The sequence below is a fragment of the Amblyomma maculatum genome, chromosome 3 (assembly GCF_055883805.1).
Source record: "Amblyomma maculatum isolate TAMU_Amacu chromosome 3, ASM5588380v1, whole genome shotgun sequence".
In the NCBI taxonomy this organism is placed as follows: domain Eukaryota; kingdom Metazoa; phylum Arthropoda; class Arachnida; order Ixodida; family Ixodidae; genus Amblyomma; species Amblyomma maculatum.
This window is the reverse complement of record NC_139346.1, coordinates 846,754-869,370: the sequence shown is the minus strand read 5'-3', so window position 1 is coordinate 869,370 and position 22,617 is coordinate 846,754. Positions and strand designations below refer to the sequence as shown.

At 44.3% G+C, this 22,617-nt stretch overlaps 1 protein-coding gene across 1 annotated transcript; it reads left to right on the top strand.

Annotated features, from left to right (window-relative positions):
• The first annotated feature begins 13,166 nt into the window (after positions 1 to 13,166).
• LOC146194089 (uncharacterized) lies at positions 13,167 to 15,117 on the top strand. The gene is made up of 2 exons (XM_084595995.1): positions 13,167 to 13,202; positions 14,626 to 15,117. Exons 1-2 carry the CDS (start codon positions 13,167 to 13,169, stop codon positions 15,115 to 15,117), a joined length of 528 nt encoding a protein of 175 aa, XP_084452121.1.
• Positions 15,118 to 22,617: the final 7,500 nt, after the last annotated feature.

The following is a 22,617-nucleotide window of genomic DNA, read 5'->3' as shown; positions in this document are numbered from 1 at the left end:
GCCATATGTTGTTCAGCGACGTTTAACCGACGTCACTTATGAGGTGGTGCCAGACGGGGTGTCGACCTCGAAGCGACGCCAGCAACAAGCCGACGTCGTCCACGTTGTACGCATGAAGCCGTACAACTCGGACTGACCTTGACCCCCTACTCCCTTTTATGCTCATCGGGACGATGCTTCCTGAGGAGGGGGGCAAATGCCGCATAGAAGACGACGCCAAAGATGATGACTGGGCCCCACAAGCGCGAGCCTGGAAGAGAAGGAAGTTGGAGCGCAAGACTCGTCCAGGTTTATTTATTAAACCCGTCCTATCTTTGGGTCCTCCTTGGCGTTCAATCGAGACGTGACAATATGTTTATTTATCCACTGCACAGACGAGAGAGTTTTCTTCTTGGTCTCAAATTTAGTTCGCCGCCTGTGCTACGCTATGAGCAAGGAGGGCAGGCGTGTGTAGCTTAGAATGCTTCTTTAGAGGATCTAAATATACACACTGCACGTTCGCTACTCCCAAAAGCACGATTCAGCCCCATGTCCCATTTCGTTTCTCCGTATGTGTACATGAAGCGCCCCTCTCCACCCATAAAAACTGGGCAGTAAATCGTGCCTACTTAAAGCACTCGAACGCTGCACTCTTCGTTCTCTTCGCGCATTTGTCCTGACTCTTAGTGTCATACATCAATATGTCATCGGGAAGGCCAAGTCAGGCAGCCATGTCAGTCACATAGAACTGACAAAACGAATGGCGATGCAGGGAAGAAAAAAGCGACAGTATGGTGCTCTTTGTTCTGGTGCCTGTGACGGGCGTAGGTGGGTATGAAAGCGAAAAAAAAAAAAGAATAAACCAAGACCCGAGGATAAGCCCCTTTACCATGCGTTCAGCAGGGAATCTCAGAATGTGAGAATACACGCTTCCAAGAAAAAAGCAATTGCCCTGCCCGCAGTGGCCCAAGTGCCCGAACCCCACTTAGCGGAGGCATACATCTCCGTTTTTTTTTGTGTCTTTTTTTAATATAGCCTTCGTGAACTTAAGGAAATGCAGAAGACCTCTTCCTGCAGCTGGTCGCGTGCTCGAATTCTTGGTAGCTGCAAGGAGGAAGTTTGTACACCAGTTCTGTAGCTTCAGGTCAAGCGCAGACGTTTCGGCCCGACATTCTTTACTTGGGCTTCCGATGTTTCAGACTCGTCAGGCGAGCAATAAGCTGGGCTTTAAATCAAGAGATGTCAGTTTTATTGCCTGTCTCGGCTGCAAATGCTTTCTTCCTTTGTAGGACACGCGAGGGGCGCAGGCCAGCGGAAAGGAGTCAGTGGCGAAAGCTTGGTTCCACACAGAGCCAACGGGCACAAAAAATACAGGCAGCGAAGCTTCTTTAGTAAGAAGACTCCCCATTTCTTTCTCTTTCTGTCCCCCTCTTCACACTAAGCGGGCGACGGGGGTCTGGGGTCCCACAAGAGCAAAGAATAGTCAGGCAGAAAGAGGGTAAGACCGTTTGGAGAGGGCGGAAGGCCTGCATCGTTGCTCTAGTGCTGAACAATGAGAGAATCTGTTTGTTCAGTAGCAGTCGCGACAACCCAAAGAGGACCGGTCTAAACCTTGGTGGTAGGCCGGCTACATTCACGATATCGTGTTTTTTTTTTTTTTTTTTTACTTGAGCTTTTGTAGTGTTACCAGACATATAACTTTTTCCGGAGTTGGGAATCGCTCGTTGCGGTGCCAAGTCACATCGCGATGGCACTTTGCAAACATTGCAAACGTAGTTCGGAAATAATATAAGAAAGTTGCGAAGTGTGTTCAGTGTGAGGTGGTCCATCAAGAAAATGCAACATGTAAATCAAAGCGATAATAAGGCTTATGCTAAGGGATATACATTTCATTTTTGCGCATTTTAGTCGTAGGATGCCTAGGTCGAAATAAGGTCTGGTTAGAAAATGGGATTATATACCTCTGATTATGGAGATAAAAGCTGCTCCCCAGTGGTACAAAAGGGTTTAACTCTAGTTGTAAGATTTGCAAAACGAGTCTCCACGAGGTTGAGAAGTGAAGCAAAGAAGGGCGCAGTGACACACAGTGTGCCATGTCTCTCCACGCAGGACCGTATATTTTCGTTGTGTAATACCAACTATAGCCCAAACCGCCGCCTTAGTAAGCTCAGATTTACACCCGGGATCAGGAGCCAAATTAAAGTTTATAAAACTATTTACGCAGTCCATGATGCTGAAAGCAGGGATACCAAGTGTTTGGAGAAGCATCTTTGGGTGAAGGCAATGAGGGCCTCTAACGGACCAATCTCAAAAATCATTCAGGGCAGCTGCAGGTTGCCGCCAATATTCTATAATTGCTTTCACCTGCCTTTGCTTCGACTGAGTGAATAAGCTGTTTTATGGACGTAATGCTAGTACTAATTTCGTGTCCGGAACTTAACTTATCTCATATAAACCAGCCATAAAGGATAGCTGCGCTCATCACGAATTTTGTGACGGGAGTGAGACACTCCGTTACAAGTTGAGGAAACAACGTTTTGTTAGAAGACGTCTCTCGCTTCGTGCACGCCGAGCGTTCGTGAAATGAGCGGCCAGCAGTGACAAAAAGAAAAAAAAATGGCGTATTTGGAGAACTTCGGCTTTAGCGAACTTTGCTAGAAAAGCGATCTTCAAGTTTAAGTACTCAGGTCGCGGAATTGCCTACAGATAGAGTAAAGATAATCCCCCCATAGAAACCACCACCACTGCTCTCGCAAAAAGCTGCACAGAGCACGAGTAGGAGTATTCCTTGGTTCTTTTACATAGTTGTCAAACAAATGCATGTACTCTTGCTTCCGTTCAATTGTTCAATTTTAATTTAACGGTTCCAACGGCAACATAAGCATGTAAACTTAATTCAGTATTCCCCTACGACATTACGTCATATTCTGTTCCGCTGAAACAAAGCATGTCGCTTTTATAAAATATAGGCTGCACTTTTAACGACTCCAGTGGTGTGTAGTCCTAAATTTACAATACAAGGTTACCGTGAAGTTAGCCCCAAAGCTGCCCGGGCCTAGAAGTAATTTTCCCTCCCTTCAAGCGTCGTTCACGGGTTCCTTGTTTCTGGGAAAAGTAGGGGGAGCTAGTGGGGTCGGAGTACAAAGCCCTTTTCTTCCGAGCGCGCAGTCTTTCTTCCCTTACTCTGGGCTTGCGAGCGCCCTGTTCCTGCCGGGTAGCTCTGCAGATATTCAGGTTTTGTGTGCGAGAGGCATCGCCCAGAGGGTGCGAAAAAAAAAATACAGAGAGGGAAACTTTCGATCAGCGTTTCGGAATATGCGCTCGCTGGCAAGGGCAAGTTTGTTTTCAAGCGGATCCTACTATTGAGCGTAAGCCTGGTGGGGCGAGGGTTGGTGTTTTCGTTATTTTACTTTTGTTCTTTTTTGTAGTCTTGCTCTTCAATGGGTGCACAATAGGCGGTCAGTTGGCTGCGACTTGAAATATGCAGAGTACTGTTTGTGATGGCCTCACTTTCTTGCCCCAGGGCTTGCGCACGTGCTCCGTGTATGGTGTGTTGTGCGTGCTGGACGAGGCTGTACTTCCTGGCCGAAAACGATTTCGTCATATATCGTAGCTCCTGAAGATTGACGCTGGTCACCTGTCATAAGCTTCTGGTCGTGCGCGAGTCCGACACTGTCAAAGCTTGACTTCGGCTTTGCAAGTAGAGTTAGAATGTTTAGTTCTCGTTTTCGATCTACGGGGTTCTCTTTTGAATAATCCTCTCATGTCATCAACATGTTGGCAGTGTTGTACGCTCTGAGGTGCTGGTTACGTAGTGTTTTGTAAATGTTAGCCCTAAGTCGAAATAAGTGTCAAGAGGATGTGATTGAGAACGGGTAATAGGCAAGGCTGCATAGCTGATTGTTGCATGCAGTACAGCGAGTGTTGTGCTATCTTTAATGACCGTCGCTGCGCTTTCTAACTCGCAGAGAATTTAAAAGGTGGAACATGCGGACATTGTCCCGCTTGATTGAGAGCGTAAGCGCGTGGAGAATTCTGACTGTGTACCTTGAGAATGCTCCACCTCAAACCTGCGCTGCGTCTGAGCATTACTCACCGCACTGCACTTGAAATTTTTACTTTTTCATTTTTCACTATTATTTTTTCCTTTCGGTTCTCAGAAAGCAGTATGGTGATGCGCCACTTTTCGACCGCATGAATCTTGTTGGCCAACTACAAGACCCCTTTAGATTGGGAATACACCGGCCTGATGCAAATCATGAGCGCGCACGCAGGTGTAAGTGCTTTTTACCCACACCACGAGAGTTGAGAGCGGAGAGCAAGCTCAAGACACACATTCAGAATTCATCACGCACTTAAGCTCTCAATCAAGCGGAGTATGATCTCATATGTTCGACTTCATAAATTCTAAGTGTGTTAAAAAGCACAACAAGAGTCGTTAAAGACAGCACAACACTCACTGCACTAGTGCAGCAATGAGCCTTGCCGCATTGCCTATATTCCCATTCTCAATGACACCCGTTTGACAGTTAGTTCGACTAACATTCACAAAACACTACGCAACCATCACTTCAAGCTGTACAACTTTGCCTACATAATGGCAACATGACAGTAATTACCCAAAATAGGACCCTGTGCATCGAAAACGAGAACTCAACATTCGAACTCCTGCATGAAAAGTCGAATTCAAGCTTGTATACTGTCGGACACGCGGAAAACAAGAAGCTCATGAATGGTGACCAATGTCAGAGCTCAAGAAAAGTCCGTCGCGGCTATGATATATATCTGACGGAATCGTTCTCGGCCACGCAGTACAGTCATTGCACCAACCTAATCCAGAACGCAATACATACCCCGGAGAACGTGCGCAAAACCTGAGACAAACAGGCACTGAGACCAGCGACAGCCATATCAAACAATATTAGAACAAAATTCTAAATATTGAAAATAGCAGTCAACTCACCGCCAACTGTGAACCCGCTGAAGTGTGAGACTCCAGTTTACAAAAAAGGACAAAAGTAAAACTACGAAAACACTAACCCTCATCCCACCAGGCTTACGCCCAACAGTTAGGATCTGCGAGAAAACGAACTAGCACTTGCAAGCGAGCGTACATTCCGAAACGCTGCTCGCAGGTTTCCGTCTATATATATTTTTCTTTACGCCCCCTTTGTTGGATGCTTTTCGCGCTCAAGGCCGGAACATCTGCAGACCGACTCGGCAGGAATGAGGTGCTCGCTAACACACAGAAAGGGAAGAAAGTCGGCGCGTTCGGAACTAAAGGCATTTGTGCTCCTACCCCAGTAGCTTCCCCTACTTTTCCCACAACCTAGGGACCCGCGGGCGACGCTTGGCGACACAGTGCGAAAATTACTTCTAGCACAACGCAACATTGCGGTTAACTTCAGAAAAAACTTTGTATTGTAAATATAAGACTACACACCACTGGAGTCATGAAAAGTTGAGCTTATATTTTAAACAAACGACTTTTGTTTCAACTTAACAGAGTAATGACGTAATGTCTGTCGTACGCGAATATTGAATTAAGTTCACATGTTTATTTTGTCGTTAGAGCAGTTAAATTATAATTGAACAACCGAACTCAAGCAATGATACATGCATCTTTTTGACAACTACGTAAAAAGACAATGGAATAATCCTGCTCGTGCTTTGTGCAGCTTTTTTGCAAGAGGAGTTGGGGCAGTGCTGTCTATGGGGGGATTATCCTTGCTCTGGTCTGTCGGCAATTCCGCGACCTGAGTACTTAAATTTGAAGATCGTGTTTCTACCACAGTCCGCTAAAGTCAGTTCGCAAAAAACTTCGAGGGTTTTTTTTTTTTTTTTGTCGCTGCTGGCCGCTCATTTCACGAACGCTCAGCGCGCACGAAGCGAGAGACGCCGTCTAACAAAACGTTGCTTCCTCAGCTTGCACCGCAGTGTCTCACTCCCATCACAAAATTCGTGAAGAGCGCAGCTATCCGTAATGGTTGGTTCATATCAGATAAGTTCCGGACACGAAGCTCGCCCTAGCATTACATCGATAAAGCAGCTGGTTCACTCAGCCGCAGCAAAGACAGGCGAAAGCAATTATGGAATCTTAGCGGCAACCTGCAGTTCCCCTGAATGATTTTTGAGATTTGTTCGTTAGACGCCCTCATTGCCTTCACCCAAAGATGCTTCCCCAAACACTTGGTATCCCTGCTTTCAGCATCATTGACTGCGTAAATATTTTTATAAACTTTAACTTGGCTTCTGATCATGGGTGTAAACCTGACCTTACTAAGGTGGTGCTTTGGGCTAGTTGGTATCACACAACGAAAATATAAAGCCCTGCGGGGAGAGACATGGAACACTGTGTGTCACTGCGCCCTTCTTTCCCGGGGTGCATCACTTCTCAACCTCCTGGAGATTCCCTTTGCAAATATTACAACTACAGTTGAACCCTTTTATAAGGTACGTGCTCTTGGGGGGGGGGGGGGGGGGGCAGTTTTTATCTCCACTATCCGAGGTCCCTTATAAGCAGGGTATATAATCCCATTTTCTAAGCAGACCTTCTTTCGACCTACTATGGGTAAAATGCGCAAAAAGGAAATGCATATGCTTTGGCATAAGTGTTATTATCGTTTTTATTTACATACTGCAATTTCTTAATGGACCGCCACACACTGAACACAATTCGCAACTTTCTTATATTATTTGCGAACTGTGTTTGAAACGATTGCAAAGTGCCATAGCGATGTGACGTGGCATCGCAACTAGCGATTCCCAACTCCGGAAAAAGTTATGTGTCTGGTAACACTACACGAACTCAAGTAAAAAAAAAAAAAAAAAAAAAAAAGAACGCAATGAAATTGTGATTATAGCCAGCTTACCACTAAGGTGCTAGAAGCAGCCAGAACTATGAAACATCACCTGCAGAAATATCACTCGGAAGTTTTTGCTTGTTTGTCAAAAGGTAACATCGGCTGTGAGTAACAAACCTGTGAATGTCGTGACGAAAGATTAAAAAAAAAATGCCAACAGGACATTCCTGAGTGGAGTTGATACCACGGTTGAATAGCAACCAGAGCAGTTTATTTGTCTTAGCTAGAGCAGAACCACTTCTGTTATGAGGTTTTTTTTTTTTTTTGGCCTTGGCTTGGCTGTCTTGCTTTCTAGTCACAATGGTTTGTTTACGTCAGCAGCACAAGCTGATCGCTTTCTTCGCATTTACCGGATAGGTTGTTCATATTGGAAAGGTAAAGCTCAAAAAGACACAAGACGAACTGTCGCAACTGTGAAAAAGATGAAAAGAGAAAAAAAAAAACAACCGCCCTTTATTGGCGAAGACTAAGATTTTATTTCGGCACCGGTATAGAACAGAGAGCTGATGGAGGCCTACTTGATCCGAAAAAGACAGTCGCAATGTTTAAGCCAGCCTTCGGTTATGTTAGCAGATAAGGAGGTGTCGTTCCTGGATAATTCATAATCTTGTCCTTATTGTTTTCACGGGAGAAGGGAGGAAAGCATTTTTTTTTTTAAATATACCATCCGGTGGTTGCGCCTTATGATATGTTTTGCCCCCTTGCAATATGTTTCGCGCAAACGCTATAGGCTTCCTGTTATCGATTGAAAGACTTGTATGAAAATGTGTTTCTTCCCAATAAAATTTAGTTGCGAGTCAGCGCACGTCTATCCGCCTTCTTCATTTTGCCTTGTGTCTTTTTGCGCTGTACCTTTCCAATATGAACCTAATACCAACTTGCCCGATTTTATATCCTTTTTCGAATAGATTGTTGTTTATACTGAATTTCAACGTAATTGACAATTCCCGCTGTATTCTTCTAACTAGCGGACACAACATCTACGGTATGCCCGGATAGGAAGTTCCAATAATTGGAGAACCCAACGCGCACTCCCTGTATAGGCTCCGATATGAAGTCGCGCTTGTGTTCCTCGCGGCAAACCTGAGGACCTCATCTACGTTGCATTCCCCCTGCAGGTGCTCCTTTTAGTCATTTGATAGCTGACTGACTTGCTTTTTTCTTACTGAACTTATGATTAATCATGATGACGCAAGCGTGTCTCTCTTTTTTGTTTTCACTATAGCTGTGCTTTGCGCACGTGCTCCGTGCATGGTGTGTATCCGATATAGTAGCCCCGACGGAGTTTTCCTGAACTTTGACGCTGGTCACCTTTGATGGGCGTCTGGTCTTGCGCGAGTCCGACAATGTCAAAGCTTGACTTCGGCTTTGCATGTAGATTTGTTAGAATGTTTAGTTCTCGTTTTCGATCCACGGGGTTCTATTTTGAATAATCCTCTCATGTCATCAACACGTTGGCAGAGTTGTACGCTTTGAGGTGCTGGCTACGCAGTGTTTTGTAAATGATAGCTCTAAGTCGAAATAACTGCCGAGAAGTGATTGATAACGCAAGGCGGCAAGGCTCATTGCAGCATCGAGTGTTGTGCTGTCTTTAATGACCGTCGCTGTGCTTTCTGACTCAGAGAATTTAAGAAGTGCAACATGCGGACATTGTCCGTTTGATTGAGAGCGTAATTACGTGGAGAATTCTGGCTGTGTGCCTTGAGCATGTTCCACCTATTTTGCGCTAATTATCAACATCAAGCCAGTGTATTCTCAATCTAATAGTGTCTTGTTCTTGACCAGTGAGGTTCATGCAGTTAGAAGTGGCGGATGGCCGTGTTACTTTCCTAGCACAAAACGGAAAAAGTAATGATGAAAAAAAAAAAAAGGAAAAAGCAAAGCTTTCTTGTGCGGTGTGGTGTGGTGGGTAATAGTCGGGCCGCACAGAAAAGGCAAACTGAGGACTGCCGACATATCCTTGGCATCCAAGTGGATGTCGGCTCTCCATGTGAATTTATTGGTGCTGTACCCAGGGACCACTTCAGCGGGAAGCTTTGTTCCATTCTTTTCATCATTGCTCGCAGCCTGCCCTGCGAGACTAGCTTAAACGGTGGTTGCAGCTCGTCATTCTCAAGGTTGTCTTTCCTGACTTTTACCATGATGAAAAACTACGCCATTTTCAAGCAACGTAAGCTGAAAGCCAATGCCTTCATAATACAGCTATGTCAGAGGGCTGTTATACTTACTGATCACTACCGATCTAGTAGACCTCATTACGTCCTAAATGATGCTACATACAGCCTACCGCAAGAGCCTCTTCTTGTAACTTTATTGATATTAATACATAGCAGCACTTATTGTTCATAAAGCTTCTCGCAAAATTCACTTGTACGCAGAGGACTGCACCGCGTACAGCCCGACAATCAGTGAATACGACGTTTTCGTGTTACAGTATGATCTAGAAAGCATCACCAATAGCGCATCACGGAGAAATGGACGCTCAATTGAAATGAATGAAAATATACTGGAGCGACTCGAAAACATAATCCAAGAAGCTCGGCATACTGTTCAAATTCCAATCCTTTAGAAAAATCTGTTTTTAAGCGCCCTGGAATGTATATTAGAGAGAATATTTCATGGAGAACTCATATCGAGTATGTAACTAGGAAAGCACACAGGGTATTCAATATCTTGGCGAAAATTTCATACAGCCTCAGATGTAAAATATCTGATGTACCTCATGCATATTACAGCTATTCTTGAATAAGTCAGCGTCCTGTGGGATTCACGTATGGTTACAGTATCAGATGTCTTAGAACGCGTAAACTCTGTGGCCCGCTTTGTTGTTAGTGGCTACAGTTTTCAGTAAAGCGTTCCAAGAGTTTGGATGAAAGTTTCTTAGTAGTGCTAGCACTAGCAGCCTACATAGCTTTATCAATTCCATTTTATCAAAATTGAACTCTAGGAGCCTGCATGTGCTCTATTTTGATATAACTGATATTGAGAAAGCTCTGTAGGTTCTGCTGCCACGTTTCGCATCTACATGATCATTTTGCGCCTACTTGAGCATGCTTTTAAGATACAAGAAATCAAATGTAGAACTAAAGAAGGGTTGTTCTGTAGGCCAGTTCGTATCCATACTTCAAGGAATGCTTCGGCGCGGCAGAAAAGGACAAGGCGTTTTTACGGCATCTTGTAAACTGTCAAAACTATTCCCGTTGGTTCGCAGGGTGCAATGAGAAAGAATAGTCTGTGGAAAAAAAAAATTAAATTTCTTTCATCCCATGTGCAGTAGGTGTGATCTACAAGATAAAGTTCACCTTTGTTAAGTTTTATGTTGTACAAACTGGCAGGTGCGTAAATGACAGATTAATAGAACACTCAAACACTCTCAAGAATCGCACTGGGGAGCACCTGCCGGCGAACTGCAATGGATGCGGCTGTTTTCCGCAGAAAAGACCAGCTGGGAAGAGAAATTTTTGAAGCAATAGTCATTCTTCGTTTTGGGACAAACACATGCGTGAGCAATCCATCTGTGACACTGCTCAAGAAAGAATTAAAGTTTCTATCAAAATGATTAGCTTTGGTGCAGAAGATGTTCGCTTGCTAATGTGGTGTTTGCTAATCATTTCATGCCTAGTGCTCTCTTCACTGTATATTTATCTTTTCTGTCGTTGGTGAGCGCAAGGCATATATTCGTTGACGCGGGTTTCAATAAAATCAGTTGTTAGCTGGCGCTCTGTGGTGTGCTTTCTACGTCTTGTATGCCGCGCGGAAGCCTTTCTTGAAGTATAGAACTAAAGCTTATCAGAATTCATTCTTTCTACATGTCATATCTCTGTGGAACAAACTGCCTAAAGATGCGACTGACTGCACATCTCTGGAAACGTATCGCGAATTTATTCATGAATTGATTTTATACAAAAATTACGTAACACTATGTGCGCGAGTGTGTTTTTCTTATGTCTATGGCTATGGCTGTTTCATGTGTTTGAATAGCCCCATCATCTAGCTAAGACATTCGTAGTGCTTGATATTATTCTTCTTAGCGCTGGCAATAATTCCCTCGAGAGATGTACGAATCGTTCAGCACTGATTAAAAAGTAAATACGCACTCACGGCTATTTCTCACATTGAAACGTTCCTCGACGTTTAGTGCCCGTCTAGTACATAATCATGACGTCAGTCCAGGCCAGTCAGGGATTACGCGCGAGCCAGCTCGGACCTGGCCTAGGCCCGCAAAAAAAAAAAAAAAAAAAAAAAAAAATGCGCCACCTGGTCCGGTCCGGCTTGTCCGGCTTGCGTGCCTGGCCGGGCTCCAGCTTCTGGATAAGCCCGATCCCGTGCAGTGCTCTAAACCAGCCTTCCGCGTGGAACAGTGATGCAAACACAGGGTGCAGGTGTCAGTCTTTGCCTTTTCTTGTTTTTTACATGTAGGTTTAAATAGTGTAATTAATGTATATAGTTCGGCTCTGCCTTTTCTTCCGCAATCATGCTACTAAATTCTTCAGTCCCTTTTGTTTTCCATCAGCTCCAGCTCAGGTGCTTACGGAGTAAAACAGCAGCGGCTGAGGCCGGCAAACACATTTTTTGTTTCATGTTTATCCTTATGTGTAATAGCTACTTCAGAATCCTCAGCGGCTCCCTTAGGGGCTTTCAGTGCGTTGAGTCAGTTGCAGGCTCGACTGCCAGTCACCAATTAGGCTCGTGTTCTAAGCAACGCTTTCCTGGAACGTTTTCATTTAAAATGTGCACCCGGCCGCTCCCCTCAGGGTTGTCGCGACTGCAGCTGAACGAACAGATTCTCCCATTGTTCGGCACACGATGCAGGCCTGCCCCTCTCTCCAAACGGTCGCACCCTCTTTCTGCCTGACTTTTCTTTGCTCTTGTGGGACTGCTGTCGATGAATGTGAAGATGGGGAGAGAAAGAATGAAATAGGGAGACTTCGCCGTTTGTATCTTGTTCCCGTTCGCTCCGTGCAGGGCCTCACTTTCACCACTGACGCCTTCCCTCTGAATGCCTGTGCCCCTGCATGGTAAAAGACGAGAGCATTCGCTGTCCAGACGACCTAGCGGCAGTACAACTGCCATCTCTTGATTTAAAGCCCAGTGTGTTCCTCCCCTGACGAGTCTGAAACATCGAAAGCATTGGTGAAGTAAAGAGTGTGGGTGCCGAAAAGTCTGCGCTTGACTCGAAGCTACAGAACTGGTACGCGAGCTTCCTCCTTGCTGCTACCGAGAATTCAAGCACTCGACCAGCTGCAGAAAGAGGTCGCGTCTATTTCCTTAACTTCCCGAAGGCTTTCTTTTAAAACAGAGATGTCTGTCTTCACAAAGTGGGGTTCGGACACATGAGCCTCTGCGGCTAGGGGAATCGCTTTCTTTGTGGAAGCGTATTCGCACATTCTGAGAATCGCTGCCGAACACGTGGTAAACGGCCATATAGCGGGTCAAGAGGAGGGCTATGGGCGTGGCTTATTCGTGGAGGCTTACCGATCAACAGAGCGCAGCTACGCCATCACAGGCAGCAGACATCGCCATTCGTTTTGTCAGTTCTATGTGACTGACATGGCTGCCTGACTTGGCCTTCCCGATGACATATTGATGTATGACACCAAGAGTCAGGACAGACGCGCGAAGAGAACGAAGGGTGCAGAATTAGCGTGCTTTAAGCAGGCGCGATTTACTGCCCCTTTTTATGGGCGGAGAGGGGCACTTCGTGTACACACACAGAGAAACGGAATGGGACATGAGGCTGAATCGTGCTTTTGGGAGTAGCGAACCTGCAGTGTGTATATTTAGATCCTCTAAAGAAGCATTCTAAGCTACACACGCCTGCCCTCCTTGCTCATAGCGTAGCACAGGCGGCGCACTAAATTTGAGACCAAGGAGAAAACTCTCTCTCGTATGTACAGTGGATAAATAAACATATACATATATCAGGTTCCACGACCACGTGACACGGACACGTACGCGCGCGCGCGCGCAAGTGACAGACATGTGTCATTTTGGACATGCGAGGCTGAAATCTATATATCTAAACTAGACTGTAGCAAGGGAAAGTGAACCAATCGGGTACAGCGACACAAATTTAAGACAGACCTGAAGATAACAGAAAGCAATTTTGCTGATTGGGCAAAAAAGGCGCCAAAACTACGCGCGTGCTTATTTAAGCAGGCCCGATTTCTTTGCCCAATCGTCCGCCGTTTCGTGCCGTTGTTCGTGCGCCAGCTGGAAGCTCGAGCCACAACATTCGGCACCCTTCAGCGATACTGCTGCATTGTCTGTCGTAAGCTGCATCTCCCTGACCAGTTTTCGAAGTCCATCCGATGCCAAGTTTCGATGCACCATCCGGTTGAGAGAGTCATCGCCAAGACGGTAAGTTACAATCTGTCATCTGCTTTTTTTTTTTATATGCTTCGCAATATGTTTGCACCTATAGGCTTGTTCAGATAAGATGGGTGTGATTGCATGCCCACTTTCAGCTTTCAATTATTTTTTTTATGAAAATGTCTAAGTATCAGCACAGCGAAATGTAACTTAGTTTTGTGAGGCTGGAGCATTTCTTGGAAAAAAAATGCATTGTAAATTAGTGCAACTTGAAAACTGTGTTTTTGTTATTTTCGATGCTCGAAGCTTGCATAAGTTAAAATGATCGTCCTGACTGCTAACCGCGTGGGTGTAGGTTTATTCTGGAAACAGAGACGATAAGCCACGCGATGAGGAGATGACAGTGGTTCAGATCGTATTGCATATTTGTGAAAAGTAAAATGACTGTATAATTTGCGTCTTAGTCGTTAGTGAAACGCCTATGACACCCATTGAGTACTAAACCTCCCGACTGTAAGGACAATAGCTGCCTTTTTATTTAACCTATTTTGATGTTAAGCGCAGCCGCAATGTCTTTACTGTAAGAGGGAGGAGGAAATCATGCCATTGGTGCGTTGTTTTTCCTTCCGCTTTGCATTTAATGTGATTTATTCCGATAATCACCATAAGCCTAATTCCTGTCAAATGCCAACAGTATAAAAATAAAAAAAAAGGAAGAAACCCGACGTTTGCCTTGCACTCGTAGACTGATATATGTGTGTATGTGTGTGTCCCAACTAACTTGAACCAAGGGTTAAAAAATAAGATATTTAAGGTACGCCAGGAAAACCAGTTGCATACAATACAATTTCCAGCCGCCTTGCGCACCACAGGCAATTTTTGTTGTGAAATTGCTTAATTAGCTAATTATGTTCTTTTTTCTAATTTATTTTTATATTAAATTAGAAAAATGTAAATGGGAAAGTTGAAAATCGCCTTCAGAAACCCCCCTTCCAGTAACTGCGAAAACGAAAGCATCCCAAATATCTTTTTTTTTTTCCGGGCTCAGAAGAAAGCCCGCGAAATACAAATAAAACCACGTGACTAGCCCATTCGTGGGCCACGATGTGTCCTTGCAGTGCTTCTTAATGCATGCGCAATTGTCTGCTCTTTGATTTCAACCTGTGTGTAATCGTGTACAGTGTCGAATGTGATATCCGACGCCTTGAAATTAAGGTCCTGTACAGTACGGCCTTCACAGCAGCACATTTTTGTTTTATGAGTAATACGCAGATTTGCCCCGCAAGAAGTTGTATAATTAATCTCACTTGCGCATGTGTATCCTAGAACCATAATAAATATAAAACAACCAAAACGGTGAGAATCGGTTTCAGTTTTCCCCTTTTGGTTTTACCACCTCCCTTAATCTTTCAGATAAATTATATCCTTTCCTATAGTCTCGAGAAAACATCTCCGTTTCTCTTTCATGTAGGGCAAAGGCTACCTGGTGCAATGGAAAGGTTTCTCCAAGTGGCATTGTACCCTGGAGCCTAAAAAAAATCTCAACGAGGCCTGCCTCCGCGAGTTCACATCCCCAAGAAAGCCATCGAACAGACGCCTGCAGTCTGCGTCTGAAGATTTTCTTTACGAAATCCAGAAAAAGCTCTCAAACTGCCGACGATCAAGCGGGCTACTCAAGGTGAACTTTGAACAAGACATTTTTCGCTGGGTTTTTCACGGCAAAGGCCAGCCATTGGAAAAAAGTTGGCTACTTTGTGAGGAAGAAGACTTTTCGAGGCTTCAACTTCCGTCTGCGTGGTCTGTGCGGGAAACAAAACTTGGAAACGCGGTAGCCATTGAGTTTCCAGTCAGAATTAAGGCTGTGGTAACGCGTCAAAAATCTTGCAAGAGGTTTCCAAGTGGATTTCCTCGTGAAACCTTGCAGGTGTTTTTTGTGACAAAGGTGATTGCTGGCCTATGGTAATGACATTATAAATTTTTATTCTAATAGAGCTGTACTTTTCTTCGATTTGTTTTGCTTTCTTGATGTTCTGGCTTGTAATGCAAAGCGTGTGATTGTATGACAGCTACTGTGTAGGCCATTGTGTTAATTTCTTGTTCATGAAATTTCCTACTTTTCATTCGTTTCGTTGTAACAGTTCTGCGACATGGCTAAGCAAGGTAAAGATAGTAACCTGTCTGCAATCTTCAAAAGTAACAGTGTCACTTTCACGCTTAGCAATGCGACAGCTATAAAGATAAGACACGAAAAGGGCCTTCTTCAAAAAACGTACTTTGAAACTGTGCAGTCATTTTTGCCAGCGAATGTTAGGCTTGCCATTGCAGGCAAATATTTTGAGGACCGATTTGCGTCACTGTGCAATGGTGCCGATAGGCGCTACAGAGGTTTGACAGGCCGTGCAAAAGCGTCCTTTCTAAACAAGAAGAGGCTTATAAAGATCGACTTCGAGTCTCAATGCAGCCCACCTAAAACGAGGACAGGAGAATCCATAGAGGATATCATAATTGCGGCTCTACAAAAAGAGCTCGACAAAGTGGAAATGGTTTCGGAAAAGACCATAAATGAGCTCAAGGACACCATCTCCGCCTATGAGGCTAAGTGTCTTGACCTTGAGCAGCAAAAGGAAAAATTGAAATCGCGACAGAGTGCAGGGCTACTCAACAAAGGTATAAAGGTCGGCGAGGGGTGCAAAAAAAAAAACGATAAAAGAAAGCTTAATGCTGCTGGTTACTTCATCACGCAAGCACTTGAAGATGTACTGGAGAGTTACGGCCTAGATGTATGCCAGCTTCTGGTTACTGATCTAAAGGGCCTGCTACATAAAATAGTATTCAAGGAAGACGGAGAAATTAGTTCTAATTATAATGTCAAAAAAGGTTTCTGCAGCAATCGTCAGGTTAACTACAATTCCCTTTGTTCCCCAGACAAAAACAAGTTGCGAGAAGTTGCAGCCCTCTTAGACTCGCATTTTGTAAGCAATGTTTTCTGGGAGCACCTCACCGCGAGCGTTCCTAATCTGCCCTCCATAAGACTGATAAATTCTTACAGAGAGCACATCGACAGCAGGATAACAGTCTTCAAAACACCCGGGACCGTGCCTGGCGCACAGGTTTCATTTGAGGAAGACTTAGTGTTAGCTGTGGAAGAGCTAGCCAAAGATGTAGGCATGGATATGAAAGAGCTCTGCACCGAGCCTCTTCTGGTAAAGATAGAGGGTGATGGCTGCGTTGTGAGCAGAAGAACGACCTGGACAACATTATCATTCGTGATAATTTTCAAGCTTCGACAGCTACAAAGCCATAAGCTTCATCGTCTTCTTGGTGTGGCGGAGATCTCTGAGGGTTACTTTGAAATAAGAGAATGCTTTCGGGATTTGATAACAGAAATTAACATCGTCGCAGAAAGGGGTAGCATATCTGTGGGGGGCCACAAATTGGCAGTTCACGTCTGTCTAGGGTCAGACTTGAAATTTTTGCTTGTTGTCCAGGGTATGCAGTCTGCTGCATCACGCTATCCTTGTCCATTTTGTCGAGCGAACCCGCAGACAAGGTCCTCAGCTCTAGCAAGCAACAGAATTTTTAACGAGCTTCCTTTGATTCGTACTCTTGAAAATATGAAAGAGGATTGTTGCTCAGAAGCGAACGGAATGAAAAACGTGCCATTATTTCATTTAGACTCTGCATTAATCATTCCTGATGTTTTGCATATGAAGCTGAGAATAGTTAACCGCCTTGTAGATGGATTGCTTGCAGAAGCTGAAGACAGAGATGGCCGAGAAAAAGTCCGCAATCCGCGATGCATAACTGCACATGTTCAGGACATCGTTGACGCCATAAATAACTGTGGGGTTAAATTCAAAGTCTGGGAAGTTAGTGAAGGAGGCAAGGGAAAAACATTCACGTCCCTATCTGGGGGCGATTGTGAGCGCCTGCTGAAGGCATTGCCAGGAAAGCTGGCTGGCAAATTGTACCCTCAAACAGAGGAAAAATCTTTGCTCCTTTGGAAGCTTCTGCGCAAGATTTTGCACCACCTAGAAAATGATGTTGAAAGTCGCAGCATAGAAAGTGAAGCCTCAGAATTTTTCCACACATTCTTAGAATTAGGAGCTCACGGTTACAAAGGTTATGGTGGCGATAGAGTTACACCGTACATTCATATTCTCGCGCACCACGCTCCCTCAAAGCACGAAAAGTTTAAATGCCTCGGCTGGTTTTCAAGCCAAGGCTTAGAGAAAAAAAACGACGTGCTGAAGCATCTACATCACGGAAAGTCCAATAAATGGAATGCAGCCGCTGACGCCCTCAAGCTGGCGAAAAGGCTTGAAGTGAGTGAGAACCTCAGAGTAAGCCGTGCATATAAAAAGAAGGACCAGGAGTATTGGTTTAAAGGACTTATTGAAGAGACACGGGCGAAGAGGCCCCGCTCTGCGGAAGAAAGACCGAGAGGAGGAAATCCGCTACAAAATGTAGACGCTATGGATGCGGGAGAATTGCGCACGGAGCTTCGGGCTATGGGAGTGTCGACGAAAGTCAAATCAACTGAAAAATTGCGCCACCTTCTGAGGAAAGAAAGAGATAAGCAATGATTTGAGTCCCTGTAATAAGCAACAGCTACGTTTTGAGACAAGTGCCTTAAAGCTTTGCATGTGTTTTTTTTTTTTCATGTTTCTATATGCGTAGTATTGTGTTACCCTTATGAGTTTGAAAATGTATCACTGTTTGATGATGAAGAGTGTTTGGGATCTCTCATGCAACATGCCTGTAAAGAAGTGTTCGATATATACTAAAGGTAGTGTGATTGTAACATGAGTATTTCCTTGCCATATACGCCGTGAGCAATTATATGTACAATATGAATGTTTTAAATGTGTATAGCAAGTATTGCAATCGTCACCTTTAAAATGATCTTGTCGCTTGATTTTGCGTAAGCGAATGCCCTTATCTCATCAAGCAGAGATAAAGGTTTATAGGGCAATCAGTGCTGATAAAAAATAACTGTGCGGAGTTTTGAGCATGACCATGCACATGACCTTTAAGTTTTCCGGCCTAGCAGGAAAATGTATTGTGCCAAAGTGAAGATAAACGCTCAGATGCTATAATTGAGTGCAGAGTGCACAAAACCAGGATCGAGAAGAGTGACGACAGCAGTGCTTCAATCCGTGAGCATATTTATGTTCATTTGACTTCCATCTTGTCTGACTGATTTTCTTTGCCAGCTGACGAGAGGTTTGCCTTGTTCTTTATATATATTTTTTAAAGCGTTGCTTCTTTCATATGCCATGTCTGCTGCGAAATGTTTTAGTTATATTTATATTATAATTGCATCTGAAATGCACTGTTCAGGTTGGATATTTAAGAGAAATACATTGTAATAAAAATGATTGATTCTGACTTCATATATTTGGTTTCCGAATGTTGCGTACGTATGGCAGTGTGTAATAAAATATTTTATGCTGGCACTATATTGTCCTCAATAAAACGCATTTCCTTTTTTTTTTTGGTTGGAGTTGATATAACCCTTCCCGTACCTGCTAGCAGCTAGCGTAAGAGGTGCAAGGAGCTTGACTGCGAAGGCATGAAAATAGGCCCATTCCACTGCTTCGAATCCCTGTTGGAAAGGTGAAGCAGAACAAAATATAGCCTTCACAGCTTTAAATGTTTTTTTTATGTAGTTACTTTAAACATGTTTGTTTAATTTGCATGAAAAAGTTCAATAGTTTTGCGTCAAGAAGTTTAATTTTTACAAATTTGATTGCGCGATAAGGTTTCGTTCCGTTTACTGCATGATCACGGCCACGCTGGAAAAACTTTTCCGCCCAAAACAAGCCGGGCTTTCCGTAACGACTCGTTGCTGTTGTGGAAAATATCCTACTGCAGTTTTCCACACCTCACGCGCGTCGTACGAGCCTCTACTGTGCTTTACTAAAATAAAGTGGTAATAATAAATGCGATCTGGAGAGTGATTGTAGTTTCTTTCACTTTGTTTTCTTCTTGTTTTATTTTATGTATGATAAGTAATTTGAGACTAAATGCATTATATATCTGAAGTAATTGTAATTTAATGTCATCAATTTTCGAAGATTAATTCGTATTGTTTTATAATTAATTTGAAACGCAATTTTACCGTGTATGTATCAGCGGCATGTGCCAATATATGCAATTAGGTACCTCCTAATATTCGCTAGGTCACGCGTGGCGGGAGCTTTTATCGCCGTGGCATGTTCCGCATTATTATGGCTGGCACTGTACGTACAACGCTCCAGTGCAGCGCTGACGCGATCGTAGTTGCGCCAGCCTTTTTGCCGACTTGACTTCCTCGCTGCTCCGCTCGGACAGCGGAGACTGCTGCGGCGAGCAACCGCGCGACGATGGTGAGAAAGCGAGGGACTGGTGCCCGCGCGTGAGCTTCGTCTCCCCGCGCCCCATCCCCACCCCATGTGGTGGTGGCGGTCGGTGGTCTAGCTTCCAAAAAGGGGGCGCAAAAAAAAAAAAAATAACGGCGCAGTGCAGAGTCTCCTTCTATTCTCCCCACCCTCTCGTCCGCGGCACAACGTAAAAAGGGCTCACCGCTGAGCCCGGCAGCCCTGGCCGGTGATCGTGCCCTCCCTTAGGCGAGAGAGGGAAGGGCAGAAGAAAAGAGAAAGGAGGAGCTCACGGTGCTACGCCGCGTGGTGCCAGTTTGTCGAACTAACAACCTGTGTCCCGGAAAGCTGGGCATGTTGGACGGCACTCCGGTACTCCTGAAACCACGTTATAAATTATGATATTTGTAAATGCACCTTCGTTCCACCGATCAGCGAAGCGGTACCGTCCCACACGGCCAATTATGTCCGTCGGACGTCCGGTTAAAGTCCTCACGTCTGGAGCCGGAGCGGGACGACCGCCGGAAGAACGAAACACATCCGAAAACGAATCATCCGAATTGGGACATAAACCGGTAGGAACGAAACACAGCCGAAAACGGACATCCGCTTTGGGGTGTCCGTAGGATTTACGAGGGATCATCTTTCTCGGATCAACATTCAATTATTTCAGAAAAATAGTCTCTCGATACAGACCTCAACAGAACCCGTGCTATCAGTTCATGTGTGGACACTGGTGGGCACTCATTAGTGGAATGGGCTACCAAGGAAATTCCGACCTGAGCGCACTCATAACATCAATGTACCAGTACTGCCAGTCATTGCAATTTATATCAAGCTATCAATAGTCGCGCTTTCTCGCGAAAAGCTATCCATTTAAGAAGCTGTCAGGGCAGTTCTGCGTTGTTCAGCAGTGCACTGGCCTTTTCGCACCGCTCGATCCTTGGACGCGCTCACAGCGCTCTGATCCTAATTACTACATTTATGATGTCACTAAGAGCAAAGAAACGTCCTCAGTTTATAAACTTCAATCGCACATGCATTGAGCCAGCGCTTCGAACGCACTATAACTATGGTATATTGAATATGTTATCAACGTTTTATCCGCCATGTTTGTTTACAATCATTACGGTGGCTAGATGGGTAGGTGTGCCCACGGCCGGTCTCGAGGGAGAGAGCGCTTCTCTTCTCTTACGGCCTCTCCAATGGGGTCTGTTTCCACCGCCCGCCACGCCTCGGTGGGGTCGCCACCGCCCCACTGCTGCTCCTCCGCTACAGCCGTTAACACGCAAGGAAAACGCGCGCTCGCTTTTAGCTTCGCCCGCGTCAGTTGCAACCGGCAGGTCCTGATATTTCGCCCCTTATGGTTTGTACAAAGTCCGTAATCAACATCGAACATTTATCGTGTACGAGGAATAAAATACAGTCAACAATCCGCTCACGCGCGCGCTCCTTCGTCAGTGCGGCCGTGCACGGTCGAATGAAGCTTCGGGTACACTTCAACATTTTTTACTCCTAAGTTTTGTACAAAAATAAATTTGCCAGGCTATGCAATGTGCCTTTAAATGTTTTAAGCAGGTGTAGCGCGACCTGACGTGAGTGCATGGTGAACTGTTGGGTGGGGACTGTCAACCGCTACCGTTTTCGTTTAGATCAGAAGAGGCGCAGGCAAAAATTCATGGCGCGTCTCAGATTCAGAGTAAAGAACAAAAATTTATTCATATAGTAAAAATTGCATTTGTCTAGTGGAGTGGGCTGTTCTAGCTTCGTCCCAAACATATCAGTCGATGAAAGACCGAAGATGTATATGTAGTCTCGCGACTACTTTTAATCAAGGAAATGGGCATAAACAGTTAAGCAGAGTGGAAAAGAGCAGCAAACAATAAAAATATTGTCCTTCAAAGTTATACATATATATTCATCAATTCATCAAAATGCGATCTGCGTCTAGAAAATTCAGTCTCAAAATCTTCCTGCACGGCTTGTGGAGTTGGCCTCTCGGTCTTCTCTGTCACTTACCTGGTATAATTAATTGAGAAGAAGAATTCTGAGAAATGTTTGAAATATCAAAGAAGCGGACCTAATAACATAGCTGTTGTCAATTCCTTTCGGGCATCTAAGTGTTGAATTCTGAAATGCTGACTGAATCAGGATCTTAAGTACTTCGAGAACATTTGTGTGTATAGTAGGGCACGGCAGCTTTTTCGAAAAAAATAAAAAAAAAAGCTTGTCCAAGAGGGCAACAAGCTCTGGTTTCGGATAATGCAGTCCACTAGAATGTTGTCCTCGTAGAAGAGCGTACTACATGGGTCTGCTTCTTTCGCTAGTTTCAAGAAGAATAGCGCAAGCGTCACACCCGAAGCTGATTAACTAAACGATATATCCAGCGGCGTAAGGTAAACCGGAATATGTGACAGTGAGAAATGGGATGGTAAGAGATGCCATCACTTCCTTCAGTGCCTTGATTTTGCTCTCAGATGAAACGTCCGTCTTGGCAATGTAGCCATGTGCCGCTAGCTGTTACGGCCCTCGCATCTAGCATATGTCATTTCCTTCCGCACATTAACCTTACTTTCCCGAAGAGAGCCTCAATGGGTCACTATATAGGGCTTGAAATGAGTTTTCAGTGAGAGTATCCTTCTTTAACGCTTTAGAAGTTTCTTGCATACTTTCGATATAGCAGGTGAAGTCATTTGTAAGTCACTGCATCGAGTATCACCTTCATCATTTATTGCCTTTCTTACCATTTCGAGCACAAGTTATGTCATGAATATCAAACCATTTTTTATTGATTTCATAACAAGCTTAATATCATGTAAAATTTCATTAAAGCAATGTTTATTAGCAAAACTAAAATAACATTTATAATACCCCACATTGTCTAATATATGAACTGTAATATCATTTAAAACTCAACTCTACAACGTTTACTTTGACTGTTATACTAATAATTTATATCATGAAAGCATTTTGCAATTTACAATACATTGTTATGAAATTATTTTCATCTTCGGTGTTACATGAATGGTTTCGCATCTAGCGCTAAAGACGGTTTTGCTGTAGCAGACGAGTTGATGTCATGTTAGCCTTGAAGAAGCTTC

Excerpts from the sequence above, each read along its gene's own strand:
- LOC146194089 (XM_084595995.1), top strand. The coding sequence starts at position 13,167 with ATGCACCATCCGGTTGAGAGAGTCATCGCCAAGACG. Across the intron at positions 13,203-14,625 it reads AGAGAGTCATCGCCAAGACG|GGCAAAGGCTACCTGGTGCA; the intron begins GTAAGTTACAAT and ends TCTTTCATGTAG.